The following is a 23,416-nucleotide window of genomic DNA, read 5'->3' on the forward strand; positions in this document are numbered from 1 at the left end:
TATCACACAGGCCTCGAGAAGAAAAATTTCTCCGTGAATGACTTTGGCATTTTGCATTTAAAAACGGGGGAAAACTTCAGCAAAAGTTTAACTACAAATGGCAACAAGCGAACTAACTGATGAAGAAGGTCTGCCTTCTTTTTCTTTGGGATTGGAGTTTTTAACTCCCGAAAAAAAACCCTAAGATCATTATTTAAGCCGCGGGCTTTCTTGATAATGTTCGAGTACTTGTGAAAATCCAATTCACAGGAAATTACAGGTTTGATTGTGAATTTGCACTTAAATACTTTTGTAATTGACCCGTCCGATTCTTCGTATTCCTAACAGTTTTTTGCGAATTTTTTGAAAACCGTGCTCCGCACGGTTCGATAATATAAATTCACTTCAACTGAAAATGGACTTGCAGTTCCTTGAAATCGCTTGCGCGTTTATCGTCTCGGATTTAAAATTGTACGCCTTTGCTTCATAGAACAAAGACTAATCTGAATAAATTTTTCATTTAGCGAAGCCGGCTTCAGTTGTTTATTTTCTCTCCATTTCCATTGATGAAACGTGACAACTGCGTAAATCTTGCGTAAACAAACACATGTCCTCGCGAGTGGAAAGAATTCTCCCATGTAACGTGAGGATCAAATTTTCACAATTGTTTTTTGGAAAACTTTTAAAAAGCAACCAGTGTATTTTATTCGATAATTAGAAACTTTAACTATTTTAGACCAAAGGGGTGTTGCTTTTTTACCCTGTAAGTTGTCTATTTTTATTGAACATGGGGTTGTTTATTACCATTTTGCACATTGGGTGAATGCTTGGAAAACCTCTGGTCAACCTCGAATCAACGGGTTGTACTACCGTGTTCAAAATGTTACAAAACAATTGGTTCATGAGTCAGCTGTGCTTTCGTCGAGATATAAAGCACTTAGAAAGTTTGGAGAGCACTCAAGAAGCTAGAGTTGCTCTCGGCTACGCCTCGGGCAACTCTTACGCATCTTTCGTGTTCTCCAAACTTCCCGCCTGCTTCATATCTCGATGATCATGAATACACGCTGACGCATGAACCAATTGTTAAATGGTGTTAAAAATTTAATTTTTTCGCTCTCTATGAAGTAAACTCAAATCAAAGACGGTTGTAAAAATGCGGCAAAACAAGTTGAGGTTCAGATCGACCAACGTTATTTACTGTTCGAAATTTGCACCGGACACAGCTTGTGTTTAACTGGGAAACTTCAAACAATTCTGTACTTGCAAATTTTATCGCCCCTCTGAACTGCGGACAATAGCTGTCAGTTTTTGGTAGAATTTTGATAAGACGGAATATCATGTTGAATCACAATGCATTGTGGGGTGCCCAGTAGACACGACCTATATTCTGTGAATTTATCGCTGAGACAGTCCGCTATTCTAGATTTTCTGCATTTGTTTACATATGTTCTTATCTCTCATTGCACATGCATGTGTCTTTAAAAATACATATAGATTTCAAAATATTGTTCCGAATTATTTCAACTGTGCGCGTACACTTCACCACTCAGACGTTTAGTGCCGGATAAATGAGAATAATACTGAATTGTGATGGAAATGCACTGTGGTGTTAATACGTGCCACATTTTGTGAGCGAAATTATTTTTTTACATATATTTATTTTGAGAAGTATTTGCATAAGTATAATAAATTCTGAGAGTCTTTTCTCGTTACCCAACAAAGAAAACAAAATTACCTTTCTATTTCATCAGACACGACGAATGTATTGTTGTAAATACCGTTTAATTGTTTATTTAAATGTGGTGATATATTTGCCTGAGATAGAATAAAAAGCAAGCCTCTATTCAAGCAATCATATATTTACCACAAACTACAAGCGAAAAGAACTCTGCCGTGAAATTGATTTCAATGCGTGGCACCGGTAAGTTTCTATAAAATAGTATAAAAGGAGAACATTGTATTTTTCTATTTTTTTTTTTTTTTTTTTTTCAGAATAGAAGCTTTTTGTTTCAATGTTTTTTAATGCACTTAAAGGAATTGAGGTACGGAATGATGATTTCTTGGAACTGAAATATTTTTTCTTTTATTGATGGCAACTTTCCTTTTTTAAAGCCATGTGTCATGGACATCGATTGACATATCATTGCATCGATATCGAAATTTGGCATTTGTCACAACAGCTGATAACTAAGGACCGAGTGTTGTGCTTAATGTTCATTACACTGATTCACTTCGTTTTCGCTGTAAGATAAATTTCCTATCAAAATGAGGGATTAAGTAGAATTTAGCTATGGGTCTGAAACGTTCTCGAGAAAAACTTTTTTTCGTTTTCTTTTGTCATCCGAAATACAGTCGAACCTGTATATAACAGCCACCCTCAGGACTTGAGGAACTGGCCGCTAAATGCAGTTGGCTGCTTAATACAGGATCACTAAAAATACTCACTGGGCGTGGTCTAATGTCAATTTTAAAGGCGTATCATACAAAAACGCTTCATGCAAGGAAACAATAGAACAATTAACACTCTTTCAAGCGACCAATACTTTAAACAAAGTTCTGTGCCAACTTGTAACTTAACGGTATAATATACGTAACATTGTGTAAAAATACTGTACAACAAATTGTCCTCTACTCGTCTACGGTATACACTACTGTATTTCTATGACTTACAATTCATAGTGAAAAGTGTTAACGGTACTAAATTGCCGGGTACCAGCTTACAGTAGCTTTGTACATGTTATTTCTTTATAGTGATAATGGATCTCATTTTAAACACAATAAAATACCGCATGAAATGACATATGGCTTAGTTTCAATTCAAGGGTGCCCGCTTAATACAGGCAAAAATAACAAAGAAAGACAAACATAGGACTGCTATAGGGTGGCCGCGGCCGCTTAATAGAGGTAGCCGCCTAATACAGGTAACAAATACAGCGTTTTTATGAGCGAAAAATCGGGACTTTGAAAACTGGCCGCTTAATAGAGGGTAGCCGCTTAATACATGGCCGTTGTATACAGGTTCGACTGCAATAATGAGAATGTTATAACGTTATTATCACCGTACCTACCACGATGAATAACAACAACCTTTTTCTCGACATTAATCCTTCATACCTTTTTTTCCTTTGGCGTGATGCCTGAGAATGAGGCTACGTGCAGCACGGTACAATGTTGTGCTCCATCACCTGTCTCCAGCATTGACCGTGCATGACACTGTCTTTTAGTTCTGCTTGTTCGTCATGCGTGAACTTGATCAAGTTCTCAGCTTGTGCACATCTGCTTCTTAAGGACGGTGCCTACTTTTGTTATTGCGCAGTCGTTCTGCGCATCTCGAGATACTCGGGTTTCCTATGGGTGGTGCCTACTAATACAGGGATTTTTTTTTTTGCCCGTTGCGCGGTTTAAAACTATGCGGAGAAAGCAGAACTTAGGAAAGTGCTCTTGGTATCAAAAAAAGAAAATTGGTGGTAGCCATGCATTTCTCAGAGATAATAAAAATTCATTATGGAAAAAAAACCCATACCATGCTTTGTATTTTACTCCTTTTTTTGAATTATTGTTGCTTAATTATCTCTGAAAAAATGCGTGGTTTCCCCCAATTTTCTTTTCGGATTGCAATAGCCCTTGCTAAGATCAGCTTTTCCTGCATAGTCATAAACCGCGCAAAAATACTTGTCGTTTTTCTTAAAATATTAACTTCTGTATTAGTAGGTAACGTCCTTAATTGGTTTATTTCTGGTTCTGCGCTTGATCCAAACGGGATTCTAACTGCCGAATATTTTAGTCGCGTTTTGGGGCAGTATCACTGAGGCATCATAATTACTGAAGGAAAGCGTTTCACAAGCACCATCTTTGTTTGGGTCGCTCTCATTGCTTCGGTTGCCTTTTTTTGTCAGTTTTGCCGTTATTCTTGTTACCCATTGTAGATGCTTACTTTAGAGGCTAGAAATTGTACTGAATGGACAAGATGGCTAATAATTAACACAGTAAGAGTAATTTTTTTCGCCGAACTTGATTCAGGACATCTTACTGCTGTCACCCATCACCAGTCAATACTAGATCTTTTATCACTGATGGCCGTCTGTTGGTAAGAAGGAATCAATGTTGATTAATTCTTGTTTCTGGCTAGATATTTGAGTATTTTTTTTTAGTAGTATGTTTATTTCCTCCACTTAGCGCATAGAGAGCGAGGGAAGCTGTGTTCGGCATAGCCGCGTCTCTCTCTCTCTCTCTCTCTCTCTCTCTCTCTCTCTCTCTCTCTCTCTCTCTCTCTCTCTCTCTCTCTCTCTCTCTCTCTCTCTCTCTCTCTCTGCCCCCCCCCCCTGCACACAGGTGTACAGGTGTGTATTGTTATCATGTGCGGTGTTTGTTTAAGGGCTAATATGAGATGTAAAGAGACTAACCACTTAGCAGACAGCAAGCTCTCCTCCAAGAATCGAGCCAGTTGAACGTACTTCGGCGATTGTCCTTGTGTTGAAGGGCTTCTGCATTTTCATCATTTTCCTCACTTTAAGGTACACGTACATCATTCGTTAAATGTTGAGATATAGCCAGGTTTGGCGTATGTTCGTATCCGAGTGTTTTGCATGAGAAGAACGAGCGATCGGGTGTTTCGCTTTTGCTTTCCTTTCGAACAGCTTTTGTAATATTTGTTAATGTGAATGTACAATAACACAGCACTAAGAAGTAGTATAGCTGGTTCTGCATGGGTATGTCTCAGGGCAGTTGCTCCTTTTTGCACATTTTCTTATCCGGATTTTTCACCTGCTAAGAACGAGCGATCGCGTGTTTCTCCTGTGCTTTTGTGTAGAGAAGCTTCTGTGTTATATGGTCATTCTATACGTGTACTATGATAATACCGGTATCTGGATATAAGTATCTGCTTGATACTTCTCGGAAAACGTCCGTCTGACATGATCTCTTAGAAGAGCTTTCTGGTCTTTTATTATGTTTGTTTATGTTTATTCCAATGTATATAAACTATATTGAAATTTTTATAATCGACTTGGTAAATACATTTCGTCTATCTAGCATGGCCAAAAGATCCTAGCTTGGAGTTTTATTCCAGACATGTTAACACCGACGTAGTTCCAGCTGATCATTTTATCTGCTGAATTTTAGAAATTTTATCTGATCTTCTAATCATCATGAGTAAGAGGACTAAAAGCTTATGGCTGATCATGCCTTATCCTCATTGACCCTTATCTTGTGGTTGAACAATTATTCTTCTGTCGTTTGAGTAACAACCAGATAGTGACCACATGCTATAGAGACCTACATGGCGGCCGTTTCCAAACCACACAGTTTATCATGAATTGATGATTTGAGGCCTGACCTTAATGGCCAAATTAGATATTTCAATTCACGTATTAGAAGAAACAACAACTTCGTCAATATTGTTCTACGTTAAAAGAAAGACTTTCTCGTACTAATTAAAGCGCATCTACTCTAAGATCCACTTGGCCACTGGTCCTGTGTCATTTCGGTGTCTATGGCAAACGTTGCGACGCTATTCTAAATTTTCTTCATCCCTTTACATGCTTTACCTCTCAAATGCACATGTATAAGTCTTTAAAAATAAATATAGAGTTAAACATATTGTTCTGAATTATTTTCAATTGTTCGCGTACATTTTACCGCTCACACGTTTACCGGATAAGTAAGAATAATATTGAATTGTATCGCAATTCAATGTGGTGTTAATATGTGCCACATTTTGTTAGAGGTATTACGTCTCTAACAAAAAATATTTTCATATTCATTTTAAGAAGTATTTGCACAAGTTTAATGAATTCTAAGATTCTTTCCTCGTTACAAAACAAAGAAAGCAAATTACCTTTTCTATTTCGTCAGGTGCGACAACTATTGTAAATGCCGCTTAATTGTTTATTTGAGGCAGGAAAGCAGTGACATATTTTGGCAATTGCTGAGATAGAGTATTACAAAAGCAAGCCTATTTACGCAATCATATTTACCAGAAACTTCTTTTATCCAGTAAGCGAAAAGAACTCTGCCGTGAAATTGTTTTCAATACCTGCCATCAGTAAGTATCTATAAAAGGAGAGTTTTGTATATTTTCAGGATAGAAGGTTTTTTTTCACAATGCACTTAAAAGGAAGGGAACTATAAGGAATGATGATTTTTTTTTGTAACTGAAATATGTTTTCGCATGTTTTAAAGACCTTAATTTTTCTCGTCTTGAAACCTTATGTTGAATTTTTCTTTTTTAAAGCCACGTGTCATGGACATCGACATTCGATATTTGTCACAACAGCTGACTTCTTAGGACCGAGTTTGTGCTCAGATGTGCATCACAGTGGTTCACTTCGTTTTCGCTGTAAGATATATTTCCTATCAAAATGAGGGGAGTAACTAGAATTTGTACTTAGATGTTCATCACACTGATTCACTTCGTTTTCGCTGTAAGATATATTTCCTATCAAAATGAGGGGACGGTAAGTAGAATTAAGCTATTGTTCTCGACTAAAACTATTTGTTTTTCGTTTTCTTTTGTCATCTGAAATAACAATGAGAATATTATAACTTTATTATTGTTGTACCTTCCACGATGAATGACAACAACTTTTTTTCTGTTTTTTTTTTTTGGCGGGATGTCTGAGAAAAGAGCAACGTGCAGCACGATATAATGTGGTACTTCATCACATGTCTCCAGCATTGACCGTGCATGACACTGTAGAAATACGTGCACAAGATTCGCCAAGCTTCCCCGTTCAAAAGTTGCATAATTATGTCAAGCATTTGAATCCAGACTGACTGGATTATCTCTTGTGACCCAGAGTCCCAATGACCCAGGGTCAAGCATTTGAATCCAGAACTGGACGATCCGCGGACGGCCAGTATGATATAAACTATGAGCCAAAACAAACGAATCGAGCCACATCCGACAAAACCAGTACGTGATGGTCACCTCTGTACTGAAACATCTTGCCTAACAACAGCATGGAAGCAAGGCACATAAAAGCTGTCACAAACATAGATTGAATCGTACAACTTGCGAGCATTCTTTTAGCAGAAAGAGAAGATGTCATATTTTGCACATGTTCTTGTCCGGGTGTTTCACCTGATAAGAACGAGCGATCGAGTGTTTCTCCCATGCTTATGTGTAGAGAAGCGTCTGTGTTATTTGGACATTTTATACGTGTACTATCATAATACCGGTATCACCGGTTCTGGACAAAAGCATCTACATGCATAATTCTTGGAAAACGTCCGTCTGGCACGATCTGGCGATCGCGCGCGTCGTGTTCCACATTTGAAGAAGAGCTTCCCGGTCTATATAAGCTATATTGTAATTTTTTATAATGGACTTAGTAAAGACATTTCACCGTCTATTTAGCACAGCCAAGAAATCCGAGTTTGAAGACATTCTAGAAATGTTACCACCGACGTTACTTCATCTGATCAATTTTATCTGATGAATTTTAGCAATTTTATCCGATTATCTGATCATCATGGATTTTTCTATTTGAGTAAGAGGACTAAAAGCTAATGGCTGGTTATGCCTTATCATCATTGTAACCTTATTTGGTGGCTGAAAATTTGTTCTTCAGTCGTTGAATTATTTGGAACTATGTACGTACATTTTAAACCGCTCCAGTACGTTTACTACATAAAAATAATACTGAATTGTACCGAAAACCACTGTGGTGTGAATATGTGCCACATTTTGTCAGGGATATTAATTTTCTAACAAAAAATATTTTCCTATTCATTTCAGGAAGTATTTGCATAATTTTAATGGATTCTGAGAGTCTTTCCTCGTTACCCAACAAAGAGAGCAAATTACCTTTTCTATTTCGTCAGGCGCGCAACTGTTGTAAATACCGCTTAATTGTTTGAGGTAGAAAAGTGGTTGTATATTTTGTTGAGGTAGAGAAAAAAAGTAAGCCTATTCACGCAATTATATTTTACTACAAACTACCTTTATCCAGCAAGCGAAAATAACTCTGAGGTGAGATCGTTTTCAATGCGTGGCCTTGGTAAGTATCTATATAAAAGGAAACCTTTCTATTTTTTTCAGAACAGACTGAAGCTCTTTATCTTCTTCACAATGCACTTAAACGGACGGGAACTAAGGAATGGTGATTTTTTTATAACTGAAATAATTTTTCTCTTGTTTTAGAGACCTCAATTTTCCTTCTCTTGAAAAAATTATTGGTGGCAATTTTCCTTTTTTAAAGTCTCATGTCATGGACATGGATTGACATTGCCTCGATATCGAAATTTGGCATTTGTCACAACAGCGGACATTTTGGGTCGGAGTGTTGCCGGCGCTAAGATATTTTTCACACTGTTTCAATTCATTTTCGCGGAAAGATATATTTCCTATCAAAATGAGGGATTAAGTACAATTTAGTTATGAGGCTGAAACAATCGCGACTGAAACTTTTATTCTTTCGTTTCCTTTTTGTCATCCGAGAATATAACATAACGGGAATATTATAACGTTATTATAACTGTGCCTACCGCGATGAATAACAACAACCTTTTTCTCGAAATTAACCCTTTGTATTTGTTTGGGTGTGATGCCTGAGAATAGAGCTACGTGCAGCACGATATAATACGGTACTTCATCACCTGTCTCCAGCATTGACCGTGCATGACACTGTAGAAATACGTGAACAAGATTCGTCAAGGTTCCCTGTTCAAACGTTGCATAATTATGTCAAGCATTTGAATCCAGAACTGGATTGTCTCTTGCGACCCAGAGCCCCAATGACCCAGGGTCAACGATTTGAATCCAGGACTGGACGACCCAAGGAAGGCCAATCCATGAAGGGCGAGTTTGATAAAGCAAATGAGCCAAAACCAAGGAATCGAGCCCCATCTGACAAAGCCAGTGTGTGAGGAACACCTTTGTACGAACCGTTTTACCTTACAACAACATGGAAGCAAGGCAAATAAAGCTGTGATCGCGCATAAATTACAATAATCGACTGAATCGCACAACGCGCGAGCAAAAAGGAAAAAGATAGCATGTCCAGCACCTTGAGCCGGTTTGTCAATGGTGAGGGCTTCACTTTAGGTTCAGCTTCCATTGAAGGGACATTCAGCAAGCAACTTTCAGCAACGACCAAAATAATTTCACGATCGAATTCAAACGGCAAATTTTGGATGCGGCGTGCCCGTAGGCGAAGTGATCACGTGGAAGTGCTTGTGTAACTTTCTTACACCAGACAGTATTATTATTATTATTATTATTATTATTATTATTATTATTATTATTATTATTATTATTATTATTACAATTATTATTATTATTATTATTATTTTTATTATTATTATTATTATTATTATTATTATTCAATTTTTTGTCTGTCGCTTACACTGTAAGTCTTGATTTATTAGAAATTTCTACTAAAACAAATACATTATTCGTTCTCAATTTCTATGAGTAATAATTGATTCGGCCTAGCTGCTGCCTCATCAACTATCACTCATGGAAATTGAGTGGGAATAATCTAGTTGTCAATTATTGCGTGCTCTAGAAATATATATTTCTTGATAAGTCTGACGATGACCGTGATCTACGGTAAAAAGCATGTTTTTAGGATGTAGGCTGATATCGATGTGAAAACCCGCCTAAGCATTAGTTATCTTAATGTCCTATTAAGTACAGGCTTTCTTTTCGCAGCTGCTTACGGTGCGCTCGTAATTTCGTTGGTCATTTATCCGCAGTTCTGATGTTTCCATGTCAATCTTCTGATTCGTTAATTAAGGACAAAAGAAACAATTCTCCAAAGAAATGTCAGGTAAAAGAACTCGTTATTGCTATGTTTTAGCTAAAATTGATTATTTAAATTCGTTCTACCTGTAATTTATTATTATTATTATTATTATCATTATTATTATTATTATTATTATTATTTTTTTTTTTTTTTTTTTTTTTGACCGGTTGCTTTCTTATTTTAAAGGTTAAAGTGCCCACATCACAATGGCAGAGGAGCCAACCAACATTTGTTTGGCCTTGATGGTTTTCATGAAGTTTATTTACATCACAGGTAACAAAAACCAACTTTGGAATGTCCAGTATGTTGTCCCTGGCCTGGCACCTGAATAGCTAGGCAAGGGATTATTTTTCCTTGGTAGATACGAAAAATATTGCTTGCCATGATTTATTTCTCCAAAATCACCTATTCTTGGTTACCTTAGTGCGCAAAAACATAGTTCACAAGCCGGACATTTTTCTTCATGAAATGGTCCAGTTTAAGGATCCGTACTTTCGCCATGGTTAATGTTTTTAAGTTCGTAAATTGGAAATTATTATGCCAAGATCTTAGCTTTTTGAACAAAGTTGTCGAAATAATGAATTCCTCGAAGGCACTGCCAAAGCACCTGCCGCAGAGTCTAAACGTTCCCGTTTAATCGACTTTTAAACTTATTAATATTTCATATTAGACCCTCGTCCGCCAATCATTAAGATGCATAACAAAGAGATAAAGAAATTGATGAATTTGTTGTTATCTTTAAAAAACACTCAACGACAAAATCAACATGGATTAAAGTTAAGTTGAAAAAATGACAAGAAGAACATATGGGTGTATTGTTTTGGTGCAACTTCAGGATGGTTTTGATAACTCTATATCATTTTTATCCCTTCTCTGAATGCTCTATCAGAGAAGGGATAATTGTTCATACAAGTTCATTCTGAAGATGACCAAATTAGACAAAAGCGTTTGGTTTCTTAATTTTCAACTTTTTATCCTTGTAAAAGAGTATTTTAAATCTTAATGGAATATTATTGACAATATGCTTTTTCTTGAACAGAATGTTGTTCAGTGATTAACGATACAGTTGCAAGTCCTGGTTATCCAAACAACTACCCCAGCGATACTGACTGCAAGTATTCGATTCCCATTCCACAAGACAGGGCGATCAAAATCTACTTTCACGATTTTGTCTTGGAGTTAGCTTCATCGTGCAAGTGAGTAACAAACTGTTTCTTTAGCGTTCTCTTCTGGTTAAGAATGTTTTGTTATAGAGGATATCACACAGGAAAGAGTGTTTCAAAGAGTGTATTGTTCATAATTTTGCAAGAAGAAAAGTTGTTCGTGTTATGTTTTTGCAGAATATAACAGGATGTTTATATGTAGAAGTGACTTTGATGAACAAAGACAAAAAAAAAACAATAAATAAAAGTATATTTCACAAATATAATAGTAAGGATCGATATTAAACAAATTTCGAAATAATTATGTTGGGTTGAGAAATTGTTCAACCATAGAATATTCCTTCTACTTAGAAGGCCAGGGGAAGTTTACTGAAATAATAGAGATTTAGAATAGAATTTACGGCGAACAGCAAACGTGAGATTCGCGTTTACGTTTTCTTGAAAAAATGAGTACATAGACGAGAACGGTGTAAAATAATTGTGGCCTATCATGCTAACGCAAAACTACTGAGAAACTGAAAACAGGGGGTGGCAAATGAAGAATAAACATAGACACGTGCTCATTTCTACGGTTTGTCTTAAAAGTAATTCTAAATCTCTCTAATACTACAAGAAAAACGATAACTGATGTGTTAGTTGGCCATTCCCACTACAGAGAGTACTGAATATAAATACGCTCCTGTTACAGTTGCTCAAGTAGATAACAACAACAACAACAATTTATTATAAGAGAAGACTTATTACAATATTAGATACCCACAGATTACAAGTATGCTAGAAACGAATGTACATCTGGGAAGCTTTAATTTTCTGTCTTAGTCAGTTTTTCCTTTTTCTGGTTAAATTATATATAACTCATATCGCATGAGGAATTGCTCAACAAGGTTTACCTTTTTCAAGCTATGATTATTTGAGGATTACAAATGACAACGGCCAAGAATTTGGAGTCTTCTGTGGTGAGAGGAGCGGCGAGTCAGTTGTCGTAACCGGATACTTCGCAGTTATAACATTCCATTCAGACGGCAGTGCGCAAAGAAGAGGATTTCTGTTAAATGTAACTGAAATTCCACCAGGTAAGTATAATCAGAATTCCGCTTTATATCTTGAAATTGGAACAATGTACTTCTTCAATCTAAGTAGTCCTTTGTTAGAGCATCACCGCATTTATTTGCACCATGCTCAGAGCGTGATCTAAGTGAGGACTGAAAGCTTGAAAGTTGTCTCCGCAATTTCTAAAGTAGATCAGCGTGGTCGAAATTCATGCTTGGTATAAGAATCCGATAACAAATCATTTCTGAAACAATCACAGATGGCAAGCTTTATGTTCCTGACTAAATAAACTGTAGTTTTCAGATATTGGGTGATGTAGCTCTGCTCGAAAGCGTGAAATGTTATTTCCAATCAAATTTTCTAGTACAAATATGTTTTAAAAGAGTTGAAAGGCAATTATACGCTTTGGAGTACAGCTATTACTTATTAACTTTAATTTGCAGAAATTTCAGTAATATTTTGAAAAGAGCTGCGGACATTTCTCGCTAGGTTTGTCTTACTCGGCAGTCAAGACCGTGAAAGCTTCTTTGTTGTACTATAACTGTGGTGGAAAGAACAGACGAGCCAACGATTTAAAAGGGTCCATTTTGCCACCTCCCACCTCCCACCTAACGATTTAATGTGTTTATTCAACAGTTCCACCAAAGCCAATATTACCGACGTCTACTATCAACGTCTTATCAGGCAACACACTATCATGTTCGGCCTCTGGGACTCCTCCCATATACACAGCGCTGATAAAGAACTCTACAGTCGTGGTGAACACAACAAACATTGCAAGCATCAAAGTATACGAGGATGGAATTTACACTTGCATGACCAAAAGCAAACACGGATCTGACGCGAGAAAGATATCTGTGGCTGTTATTGGTGAGAATGTTACTTCATTGAAGGCAAACTGAAGACTGACTCGTAATTAAGTCACGACTGACTCGTTTTTAAGTAATATCTCAAACGCGAGAAGGTGTGTTTCATCAGATATCCAAACATTGAGAAGTAAGTTGAAAAAACGAGGCGCAGCCGAGTTTTGTTAAACGACTTCGAGGTGTTTGGATATCTGATGAAACACAGATTCGAGTGTTTGATATGGCTTCTCAAAAGATCAATATTTTAGGAGAAAATTCAAGGTTAAAGTTGGCAAAATTTTAAGGTAATTAGGAACACATATCCAAACCACGGTCACAGTAGTGATTTTCTTTGTTTTCTCTTGATGAATTATTAATGAGTTTGAGAAATCTAACCCCACAATCCCATTCAAACTTATCCATTCCTAGCTCTCCAAAAAAGCTATTCCATCAATAAACTTTAGTTGAAGTGTATATTGAGTTTATATCCTTTCATTCCTTTCTTTCAAGGAGATAAAATCATGTCTTTTTGTTTTCAATAGAATGTGGTGCAGTTGTCAACAATACATTGAAAAGTCCAGGATATCCAAGTACCTACTTAGACAACATGGACTGTAATTATTCCGTTCCCATTCCAAAGGGCATGGCGATGAAAATTTACTTTCAAGACTTTGTTTTAGAGGCTTCCTGGCAATGCAAGTAAGTAAATACAGCACTGTGCGCGCAATAGTGGTGCAAATGAAATTCGGCGAGACTCGGTGAAGCGCATAAATGTCGGTGAAAGTACGCCAATATTTCGGAAATTGCTTCATTTCGTTTTGGGGAAGCATGTTTTAGCAGAAATGGGCGAAAAAGTTCTACGAAGGTTCGCTACTCTAAACAAAAAGGTCACGAGAATCGTGATGTGCAGTAAACCAACGTCTGTTTGTAGGAAACGTAATTTCGCCAGCCTTTTACACAATCTTCTCTCAAATTGTATCATGTTTCCTTAATAATTTTACTCATTGAGTTGTTCACATTAGAAAAAGTTACAGAATAATCTTAAACTGAAGATTCAACGGAACATTTTTTTTTTAGGACAGCAATAAAAATGGTCTATTGTGAATGTTGGAATCCGATTAGCTCAATAACCACTGTTTATTCGTTGATAGACAACACCCGAGCGTTCTGTTTACATGGAAATTAAAAATCCTTTTGATCTTTAGGCAAATACACCCTAAATATTGTTGATTTTTATTGCGGATCATTCAATTTTCTACAAAAACAGTAACTCTCATCCCCGTTTTCCTTGTGAACGTTATGGTGTCGCAGTCTAACTGGTAAAAAATGTCAGAGGTTTCGACGCTAGAAGATGGAGTCGTTGGACGCACTTCAGTTGCTTCCTTTAAGAAAAGGTCGTAAGTTTAAACAGCAGCGTAAAATACAAGTTGCAAAATTATTGTTGTTGTTGTTGTTGTTGTTGTTGTTGTTGTTGTTGTTGTTGTTGAAGTGCACTTTATCACTAAGAAAACCACCCTCACCCCCGTCGTCAGGATGTCATCATCATCATGATCGGAAGTATAAACGGAGGTACAATTGCGCTTATGTCCTCGTGAAAACGGCCCCCACATAAACACAAGCATAAGCACAGTGATAAAACTAATACATTTTATCATTTTTATCATTTACAACCATTTTCACTTCACTAAAAATGTTTTAGGCCTTAACCATCATCATCATAATTATCATCATCGTCATCGTCATACTACATTCATCATTACCATCATCTTCAACATCACCACAGCCGTCATCATCATCACCACCATGAAACTGTACAGTACTAATTCTTGCTGTGGTCGTTGTGACGTCGAATATTACGTGACGTGTTGTAGTTTGCCATTCACAGAATTAGGACAGTGCATTATTTCGTAACGTAAGCTATCTGTGTCATAAAAACAAATCGATTTTTTTTTAGATCGGATTATTTGATGATCACTAATGAGCAAAAGGTGGCATTTGGTGTGTATTGTTCTACAAAGACAAAGACCGCAGTTTATGTAACAGGAAACTATGCAATAATGACATTCCACTCAAACCACAATGTCCAAGAAAGAGGATACATGTTAGATGTCATCGCAGTTCCACTTGGTAGGTGCAAAAAGAACATATAAATGAAAGAAGTGTATGACATCAACTTTTTTATGCACTTACAGGCAAATTCTTCTCTTTAGGTTCTTTTTTTTTTTTTTTGGCTTTATTTATAGCGACTCAAATTTTCAGCATATTTTATCAAATAATAAGCTGTAAAAGTAGAAGTTAGTTGCTAAAGCTACTGATTGAGCAAATTTGGAAGACCCGTCGTCGGCATCCGTCTGGCATCTGCGCCTGGCAAGTTTGAGAGTCTTGTTCAGCTGGTATGGGAGCATCGCTTGCTGTCGACTGTACAGACCAGTACAGGAGTGGCAGTCTCTTCCGCACAGGTTACACCTATAGGGAGTGTCCCGAGGGGCTGTTCTTTTGCTGAGAGCGTTTGTCAAGACCGTTCATATTCTGTATTCAGTCGTTTAATATCAAGCATGGAGAGTGTATGATGGCAGTATGGTTACATTAGCTGCCTAACATTCTCCAGTGGGCGTTTTGGTATATGGATTGAAAATAGAATTTACCTACCATGATCAGATAACACAAACTCTAATCATTCTTTAAACCCTTTGCTCAACAGGTCCACCTGAGATAAACATTGAACACAATGTTATGTTCGCATTACCAGGCTACACACTGTCATGCTCAGCCTCTGGAGTTGCTCCCATATACACAACACTGACACGAAACTCAACAGTCCTGGTAAATACAACAAACACTGCTAGAATCAAATTAGTGGAGGATGGAAACTACACTTGTGTGGCCACCAACAAGTTTGGTTCTAGTGCGAAAGAGATTTCAGTCATTTTCTTCGGTGAGTGTTTTCCTTTGTTTCTCGTTGGTTAATCTTGACTGCCCAGTTAATTTATAATGCATGTAGTGTTAAGGTTTATCTACGTCTCATACGCCCCCCCCCCCCCCCCCATTCAAAATACCGCGTCAATGTTCTAATGATATATTTTCTAATATTTCGAGCTCAAGGCTTGAAATAAATTGGAAGTCATTAGGTTGGAAAGACACCTTTCATTTGCAATATAGGTGGGTAACCTCTGAATGAACTTGTACATGAAGGGGACGCCATTACTGGCTCAAAATCTTCGACTCTTCGTTTTGTTAGACAAATTTGTTAATCGATCACTCCGGTATGTACCTCGTAATTAACAAACCTTGCTATGTCCCTGGAATACAACTACCTTTTTTTTTTTTTGCGTGGTGAGTTGGTAGTACTGGTATATCCCATAATTTTAAGAGCAGGTGTGTATAAATTTATATGTTATATGGTCGAGAAACCAATAAACGCTTATAAAACTCGCTTTTGGCCTCCAAATGTCACATTCCATACTTTTACTTACGGGATTTTAAATAAGTACGTTGGATCTGCAATTCTAGAAAACAAAATAAAGGCGTTTGACGGAAGATCAGCCGCTTTGGAAAGGGATTTTCTGGAAGCCCAGTGACGCTACCAAACTACGACAAATGGAAGATAAAAGTGTTTTCTTATAGAATGTGTTTTAACGTGAAACCACAAATACTCACCAATTTCTATTGGGATGGTAAGAAAACAAGCTCGGTATAGCAATTTTTATTACTTAGGTTCGTTTACGCCTTTGTTTGTCGTTTCCCCCACCCCCCTGTTCCCCCCCCCCCCCCCGGTTGGATTTCCAACGAAGAATAATGCGTAAAGATTCACAGTTAAAACTCAACATTGACACGGGGAGGGGAGGAAAGTGAAGGCAAGGTAATACGTAATAATCTTCCCAGTTTTGGCGACAATTGCAGCACAGGAACCAGTATCCCTTTTCAGTGTTAGAGGCTAAGTCTTTAAGTGACAAATATTACGGACCTTGACCAGGAGTAAATATATTTGTCCCGAGAACAATTTGCTGGTTATTATAAACTATGATGGAATTCACACCCAGTACTCATTGCTTGCTATATATTGTGAAGACAAGTCTGGTTGATGGTATATTTTTTTTCATAGAATGCGGTTCAGTGATTAACAACACACTTACAAGTCCTGGATATCCAAACAACTACCCAAGGAAAATGGAATGTCATTATACAGTTCCTATTCCGGATGGCATGGCAATCAAAATTGACTTTAACTATTTTGACGTTGGACCTAACTCGGGATCATCCTGCAAGTAGGTCAAATAAAGCTAAACCGATTTACACTTATACAAAAACGTTGGAGCTGTAGTAATATAGACAAAACAAAGATTAAACCACGGAACCTTCAAGATATCGACGACTTAAATCATGCAACTAACCACTATTCCATTCGACTAATTGAAGCCTTGGTTGCAACGACACCTTTAACCTATTGAATTTTCGCTTTATGAGAGAGAGATGTAAAAGTTTCAGAAGTTGCGCGAATAGAACGTTCCCTTACGTGTAGGATGATCAGCTCTCAGCTGGTATCTGGAAGAGGGAGTACATGTGTACTTTGGGTTTTAATTGAGTGACTTAATGTGAATTTTTTTAGGGACAATAATTATAGGTAACGAGAATGTTGAGTTCCAGGCAAGCGAATATCTTGTTATCTTTTATTTGTGCAACTGTGTTCCTCACATATCTGTCAACAGACCGTTTGCTTTGACGACTGTGGCTCCCTCTCTCTTAACGTCACAACGCTTAAAACAGCATTGCCAGTGATTCCTGTCGTTACTAGTGAGCTCCGGAAAGTCACCTTTGTTCTTCACTTAATTAAGGTGCCTAATGAGAACAGTACTTGAGGGCAGGTTTCAATGGTAATAGAAAACAAATTTTGTTGTTCCAAGCAACCCAGCTTAAACAAAACAACAGTACAGCGAAATTACCTGAAAATGCTCCTAACCCAGCAAGAATGGCTTTGGCATTGTATCATAGGCTAAGCTCATATAGTTAGCCTCGGACCAGAAAAAATAGGCTCCCACTTAATTTAGTAAGACTCCAACTTCTTCACATGTGTAAACATCAGCATGCATTCCTTTTGTAGGTATGGTGATTATTTAGAGGTCGCAAATGAGAACAACCAGAAATTTGGTGTTTTCTGTGGGAACAAGACAGGAGAGGTGCTGTTTGTAACTGGACATTACATGGATATAACATTCTATTCAGATAACACAGTCCAAGAAACAGGCTTCCTGGTTGTTTTTACTGAAGTAGAACTCGGTGAGTACATTAAGACGGAAGCGCATTATGTCAAACTACATGTAAAGGACTTGTAAAAAAGCAATTAATCAACTGAAAGTAGAAGCCACAAAAGGCACTCCATGAAATTCATGATTTTTTTTTTCGGAATTCTAGCTGTAGTAGAACACTTTTCTTTATCAGCCTAGAAGTCCAATTTCCTTTCATTTTACGGAGGCAAGTCATTACAAATACTTTAAAGTACTCAATTTAAAATATATTTGGTTTGATTAAAAGTAACGTTGTGAAAATAAGTTATAAAATATTAGTTGTTGTAAATCCATACAAAGTAGTAGGTATTTAGTACAAATCTCTAGACAAGTTGCTTTTCAAGCATCACTAAATATCTTTAATTTCGCTCTATCCCTTTCACTTATTTTACAGCCTCATATCCCGCATGCCTCTCAGAAGACAAAAAGCGTTTCAAATCCGCCCAAGAACCATGGCTCACCAACTCAACAACGAAGTGCTTTTGTAAAAGCGACTTAAGCGTTGAATGCCTTACACTTGATGAGTCAAAATGCATGGACATCAGCGGACAAATCCGTAACAACAACGAAGAGTGGTTCAGTAGCTCATGTGTGATATGCACTTGCCTGAATGGCGCAATCAACTGTTCTCGATATCTGATCAATATTACTTACGGATTGTTTAAAGTTGACAAATTCACCGCTTGTGAACAATGTAGTGATCCTTCTCAGACACAAGAAAGTGCGACTGCCTGTGAAGGTAGGAGATCTTTGTGTTTGAAATTATTGAACTATTGAAAGGAAAACAACCAATAAAAGAAACAAAAACAAAAGTATAAGAACCGGGTATAAACAGTTGCATTTTCAGTCTGAATCTGCATCTTAAATAGTTCAAGTATGTTAACAAAATTAACATGGCACTTCATTTAACTCGTTTGATCAGGCATTTTCTTGTGATTGGGTTAATTAGGCACACAATGGGATAATATATTTAAAGAAGCAAATAATGTTTTTCTGTTCCTAACACAGGTAAATTTAAAAACAGACGGATATCTTTGGAATTTGCTATCTTTTTTGGTTAATCAAAAAAAGTAAGGTCACAATGTCTCTTAATAGTTCAAGCATCTATAATCCTAGATTTAGGAGCAACGATGAATGAATGGTAACAATGGAGCTCAGTACGTCATAAATGAAAGGAACTTATAGGCAAAAGAATGATGACTTTATTTAACAAGGGTAGTTCTTAATAGCCCCAGGCTAATAAACTTTATGGAGTTGTAAGGTAACGGCTTTTAAAGGCGTCTGAAACTTAAAGCAGCTCTATAGTTAGTCAAACCAAAAAAATGCTGTAAAAAGTGATTAATGCTACTGTACTTGTCCCAATAGATATTATTCACTTCGTTGTTTTGTGGTCATTACAGATCACGTGGCGGTACTCTAAGAAACAGTCTCTTTTAGAATTGGTCATATCAAGCTCATGCTGGCATGCATTACAGTCGACTCCCTATAACTCGAACCTTCAAGGGAAATTGAAAAAGGTTCGAGTTATCGGGAATTCGAGTTATCGAGGGTACAATTACAGTCGACTCCCGATAACTCGAACCTTCAAGGGAAATTGAAAAAGGTTTGAGTTATCGGGAATTCGAGTTATCGAGGGTACAATTATATAGAAAATTGTCTGAAAGGAAAGGAAAATTGGTTCAAGTTAGCGCGAGGTTCGAGTTAGCGAGGGTTCGAGTTATCGGGAGTCGACTCTACTTCCAAAAAAACAAAGGGTTGCTTCTCCTGAGAATATCACGTGGTTTGTAATGGGCAATTAGCGTAAAGAGTGTATAAGGTCTATTATTATGTGTTGCTTAGCGTAAGCCTTACCCAGAGGCATTTTTTCCCAGCATTCTTTAGAATCTCTAAAGACAAGTTGTTCCAGTGTTCCGTTAGCGGTTCATTCATCTGGGATATTCACCGTTGTAACGGAGTTAGTGAATGCCCGGATGGATCAGACGAAAAGGGGTGTCAAGATGGTGAGTTCATTGTCTGAAGAAGAAATGGCGCAAGATAAGTTAGTTTGTCAATCGACAGAAAAGTCGGTTGCCTAGATGTTCTTGGCCTTGCCGAACGAACCGGTAAATGCTTTTAAATAGAAAGAGAATTGTTTAATTGCATCACTGCGTACTGTCTCATGCGTTCAAAGCACTACCACACCTCGCGATTTCGGCGAGACTACTAAATCAGCCCTTCAAGAATGATTCTAACGCCATACTATTGTCAAATGATCGTATAATACTCGGTTAGGTGTATGAAAGATATCAAAGTCATTTGCTTCTAAATCGAGTGTGTTATAAAAGAGAATGCCAGTGGATATACTGTGTTGTGGCCATACTCTCTTTGTCAACATACTTTTTTTTTTTTCACTTTCTAGAGATTTGCAAAGATGAAAGTGGAAATAATTATATTATCAAGAACCAGGAGGATTGGCAAGCGTCGCCTTGCGTGAAATGTAACTGCAAGGGAGGAATGCTGTCCTGTCAAAGGGAAATAACAGTATTTTTCCCATTTTCATCACAATTCATTTACAGCCTGAGAGAAGTTTGTACACGACCGTCTTGCAACGTTTTTCACTTTTTGAAAGACATAGCACAGACCTGTGAAGGTAATATATTTTATAACTTAAATTTTGCTCGTGACTTAAATGAAAAGGATATTAAGTTTCCATGGCTGCTTGCCCCTAAGTTTTAACAAGGAAAGATTCTTAGGAATGGGATCGTGAAATATTGACTAATGAATAGGACCATAAAAGATATTGCTCCAGAGCGTCCGATAGAATTAAAAAATTAACATTAAAATGAAATTCGTTTTTATCCATTTAACTTTTGCAGCAATAGAAGTGATTAAAACCGAGGGACTTCTCATGAATGGCCAGACCTACAACAACAGTGGCTGCGAAATTTATTTTCTTGGGCCCAGCAAAGTATACATTCCACCTGGTGCTGTGTGCCCAGTGATAGCGAGAATGACGTGCTATGTCTTCAATGGAGGTGTTTGTTGTTCCTCTGAATGCCCAGGTGCAGTTGCCCATGTTTATCACTTACACAATTTGTTACCTATTGTACCTTCGTACAATTGTTAAATGGGTGGGAAGGTATTCAAACAAGAAGCTTCTGAGGAACTTAAGTAGAATTGGTGGAATGATAAGCAGAATGTAGATTGACATTTGTTGAGTTGGTCTGCAGTAGGTAATGGGAGGTACTTATGTAAGCTAGGAGGGAGGGAGGGAGTTTAGGATTGGGTGCATGGGTAGGCAGTTAAGTACCTACGTTCGTACAGTTGATAAACATATTGTCTTCTAGCGTACCTTAAACAATCCCACGGATAAGTTTTGTTTTCCAACCGGTATCCTGAGCAATTTTTGTGGTATTTTCTAAATTCGTTCCCGTGGAAACATTTAAACCCTCTGCACCTAGTACCATGTTTCAAGAACGGACTATTTCTCCAAGCCTTGTAATACTGACTGATTAGTCCTCTAAACAGAAATCCCCGGCAAAAACTATAGACTTTCAATTCTTACTTTTTTTTTTTCCTCAGCGTTAAACCAAATAGGAACTGAAATGAGAGGAAACTTAACATATTGCTCCAGTGGTCGACAGCTCGCCGAGTTCCCATCGCAGTGTGGGAAATCTGTTATTAATTGTTCCCGTGATCAAGGCGGCCAAAACTGCACCTCTGGTAACTTTTGATTTCTTTACATTATTTTCTCTTACTCATTTATTTATTCAATTATTTTATTACTTGCTTACTGTTTTTTTTTTTTTTTTTTTTTGTATTTTTTTTTTTTCATGTTAAGTGGCAACATGTGAGGACGAAAACTCTCATAAATACTTTGAAGGAGCTACGTGGTCTGTTGGATGTATTCAGTGCACATGTCAGGGAGGAAAACTAACCTGCAAAAGAGAGCTTCGTTTGCTACCTTCAATAAGGGAAACTCTAACAGAATTTTGCAATCAGACAAATTGCAACGTCGCACAATATATAAAGACAAAACAAAGTGTTTGTAAAGGTAGGCTTAATTTGGAATATTCATGCCTCTAAGGTTTTAAAAAACACTGTCTTACACAGCCTTTCTTTTTTAAGCGAAATCGTAATTTTCTGCTCTAAGCTTGCAGATGGAAAGGAAAAGTGTATGATGATGGTGAACACTGGAAAGAAAATGGCGTCGATTTTTATTGCAGCAGCTCAAAACAGAAAGCGAAGGCTGGTTGTTATGTGGAAGGAAATCGAATAACCTGTACCGGCGCGATAACAGGTATTGCTAGTCTAATTTTAATAAATATTTATTTTGAAAAGTGGTTTTCTCAGAAAAAATAAATGCTTAAGAAGACAATTTGCTTTCATTTTTCAACCACGATCCCTAGCGCTATTCAAATACAGTTTCATTTCATTTTCCTATGTAGATGGTGGCTAATAATGAACTTATATATATTCTGGCAGCAGCTTCAATACCATATTCAAACAATAACTCTGGAAAAACCTCTGAATCTGCTAGCTATGCCGGACGAATCAGTTTGTAGAACAAATCAAGAGATCCGGACGGGTCCCTTGAGTCGAGTTAACTCCCATTTTTAACAGCAAGATCAGCATAGAAAACCCTTAGTTAGATCTCAAATTTTGTATAATCTAGAAAAAAAATAATATGATTAATAACACAAGATTAAACCGCATTTTATTCCCGACGATCGACTGCGGTGACTAAATTACGAACATACCATCATATTTTGTAATTGTGTGGGTTGTTAATTTGGCGAATTTCCATACTACAAATATCTGGAAGAAAAATAATTCTTAATTTTTGACAAAACTATAGGAATGTCTTTAAACTATCATTTATTATGAAATTGGATTAATGTACAGGTATAAGAGATCTATCCAAGATTTCAAACGAAAGTCTCTTCCTGTGTGAGAGCGGTGACGAGATTAGATCGCTAAATGACAGGTGCAACGGTCGTCCAAACTGTAAAGACCAATCAGATGAGAGAAACTGCATTCACTGTAAGTAGAACATTATGCATTTTTTTCATGAGCAAAGATCGAGCGAGTTTTTTCGGTCATGGCACCCTAGGTCTTGGTCTTCAAAGAGATTTGAAGGAAAAAGAACGCAAATTTTTTCGTACATACGAGAAAATAACAGTTGTCATTCAAAAACTGAAAAAAGGTAAAACGTTGCCAAGAAAAAATTTGTTGGTTCAAACGAATAAGTCTAGCCAATGGGCAAATTTTAATCCAACGATTGCCAGGCTATAAGCAAAAATAAATAACAAAATAAATAAATAAAATAAATGACTTTATTGAAGTGTTGAAGTATTTAGCAATATTGT

General features: G+C 37.1%; 1 protein-coding gene across 1 annotated transcript in view; it reads left to right on the plus strand.

The window, feature by feature from the left end:
• Positions 1-9,934: 9,934 nt before the first annotated feature.
• Positions 9,935-23,416, plus strand: part of LOC146457531 (uncharacterized) — a 34,933-nt gene continuing 21,451 nt past the window's right edge. The window contains exons 1-17 of the mRNA XM_085091864.1: positions 9,935-10,001; positions 10,768-10,924; positions 11,792-11,964; positions 12,578-12,811; positions 13,329-13,485; positions 14,741-14,913; positions 15,488-15,721; positions 16,889-17,051; positions 17,885-18,060; positions 18,463-18,807; positions 19,940-20,068; positions 20,467-20,697; positions 20,924-21,109; positions 21,630-21,770; positions 21,889-22,101; positions 22,201-22,347; positions 22,953-23,090. Coding sequence (XP_084947990.1) covers positions 9,935-10,001; positions 10,768-10,924; positions 11,792-11,964; positions 12,578-12,811; positions 13,329-13,485; positions 14,741-14,913; positions 15,488-15,721; positions 16,889-17,051; positions 17,885-18,060; positions 18,463-18,807; positions 19,940-20,068; positions 20,467-20,697; positions 20,924-21,109; positions 21,630-21,770; positions 21,889-22,101; positions 22,201-22,347; positions 22,953-23,090 — 3,064 coding nt within the window. The remainder of the gene's footprint in view (positions 10,002-10,767; positions 10,925-11,791; positions 11,965-12,577; positions 12,812-13,328; positions 13,486-14,740; positions 14,914-15,487; positions 15,722-16,888; positions 17,052-17,884; positions 18,061-18,462; positions 18,808-19,939; positions 20,069-20,466; positions 20,698-20,923; positions 21,110-21,629; positions 21,771-21,888; positions 22,102-22,200; positions 22,348-22,952; positions 23,091-23,416) is intronic.

The sequence above is a fragment of the Pavona decussata genome, unplaced genomic scaffold (genome assembly GCF_977016875.1).
Source record: "Pavona decussata unplaced genomic scaffold, jaPavDecu1.1 SCAFFOLD_241, whole genome shotgun sequence".
In the NCBI taxonomy this organism is placed as follows: domain Eukaryota; kingdom Metazoa; phylum Cnidaria; class Anthozoa; order Scleractinia; family Agariciidae; genus Pavona; species Pavona decussata.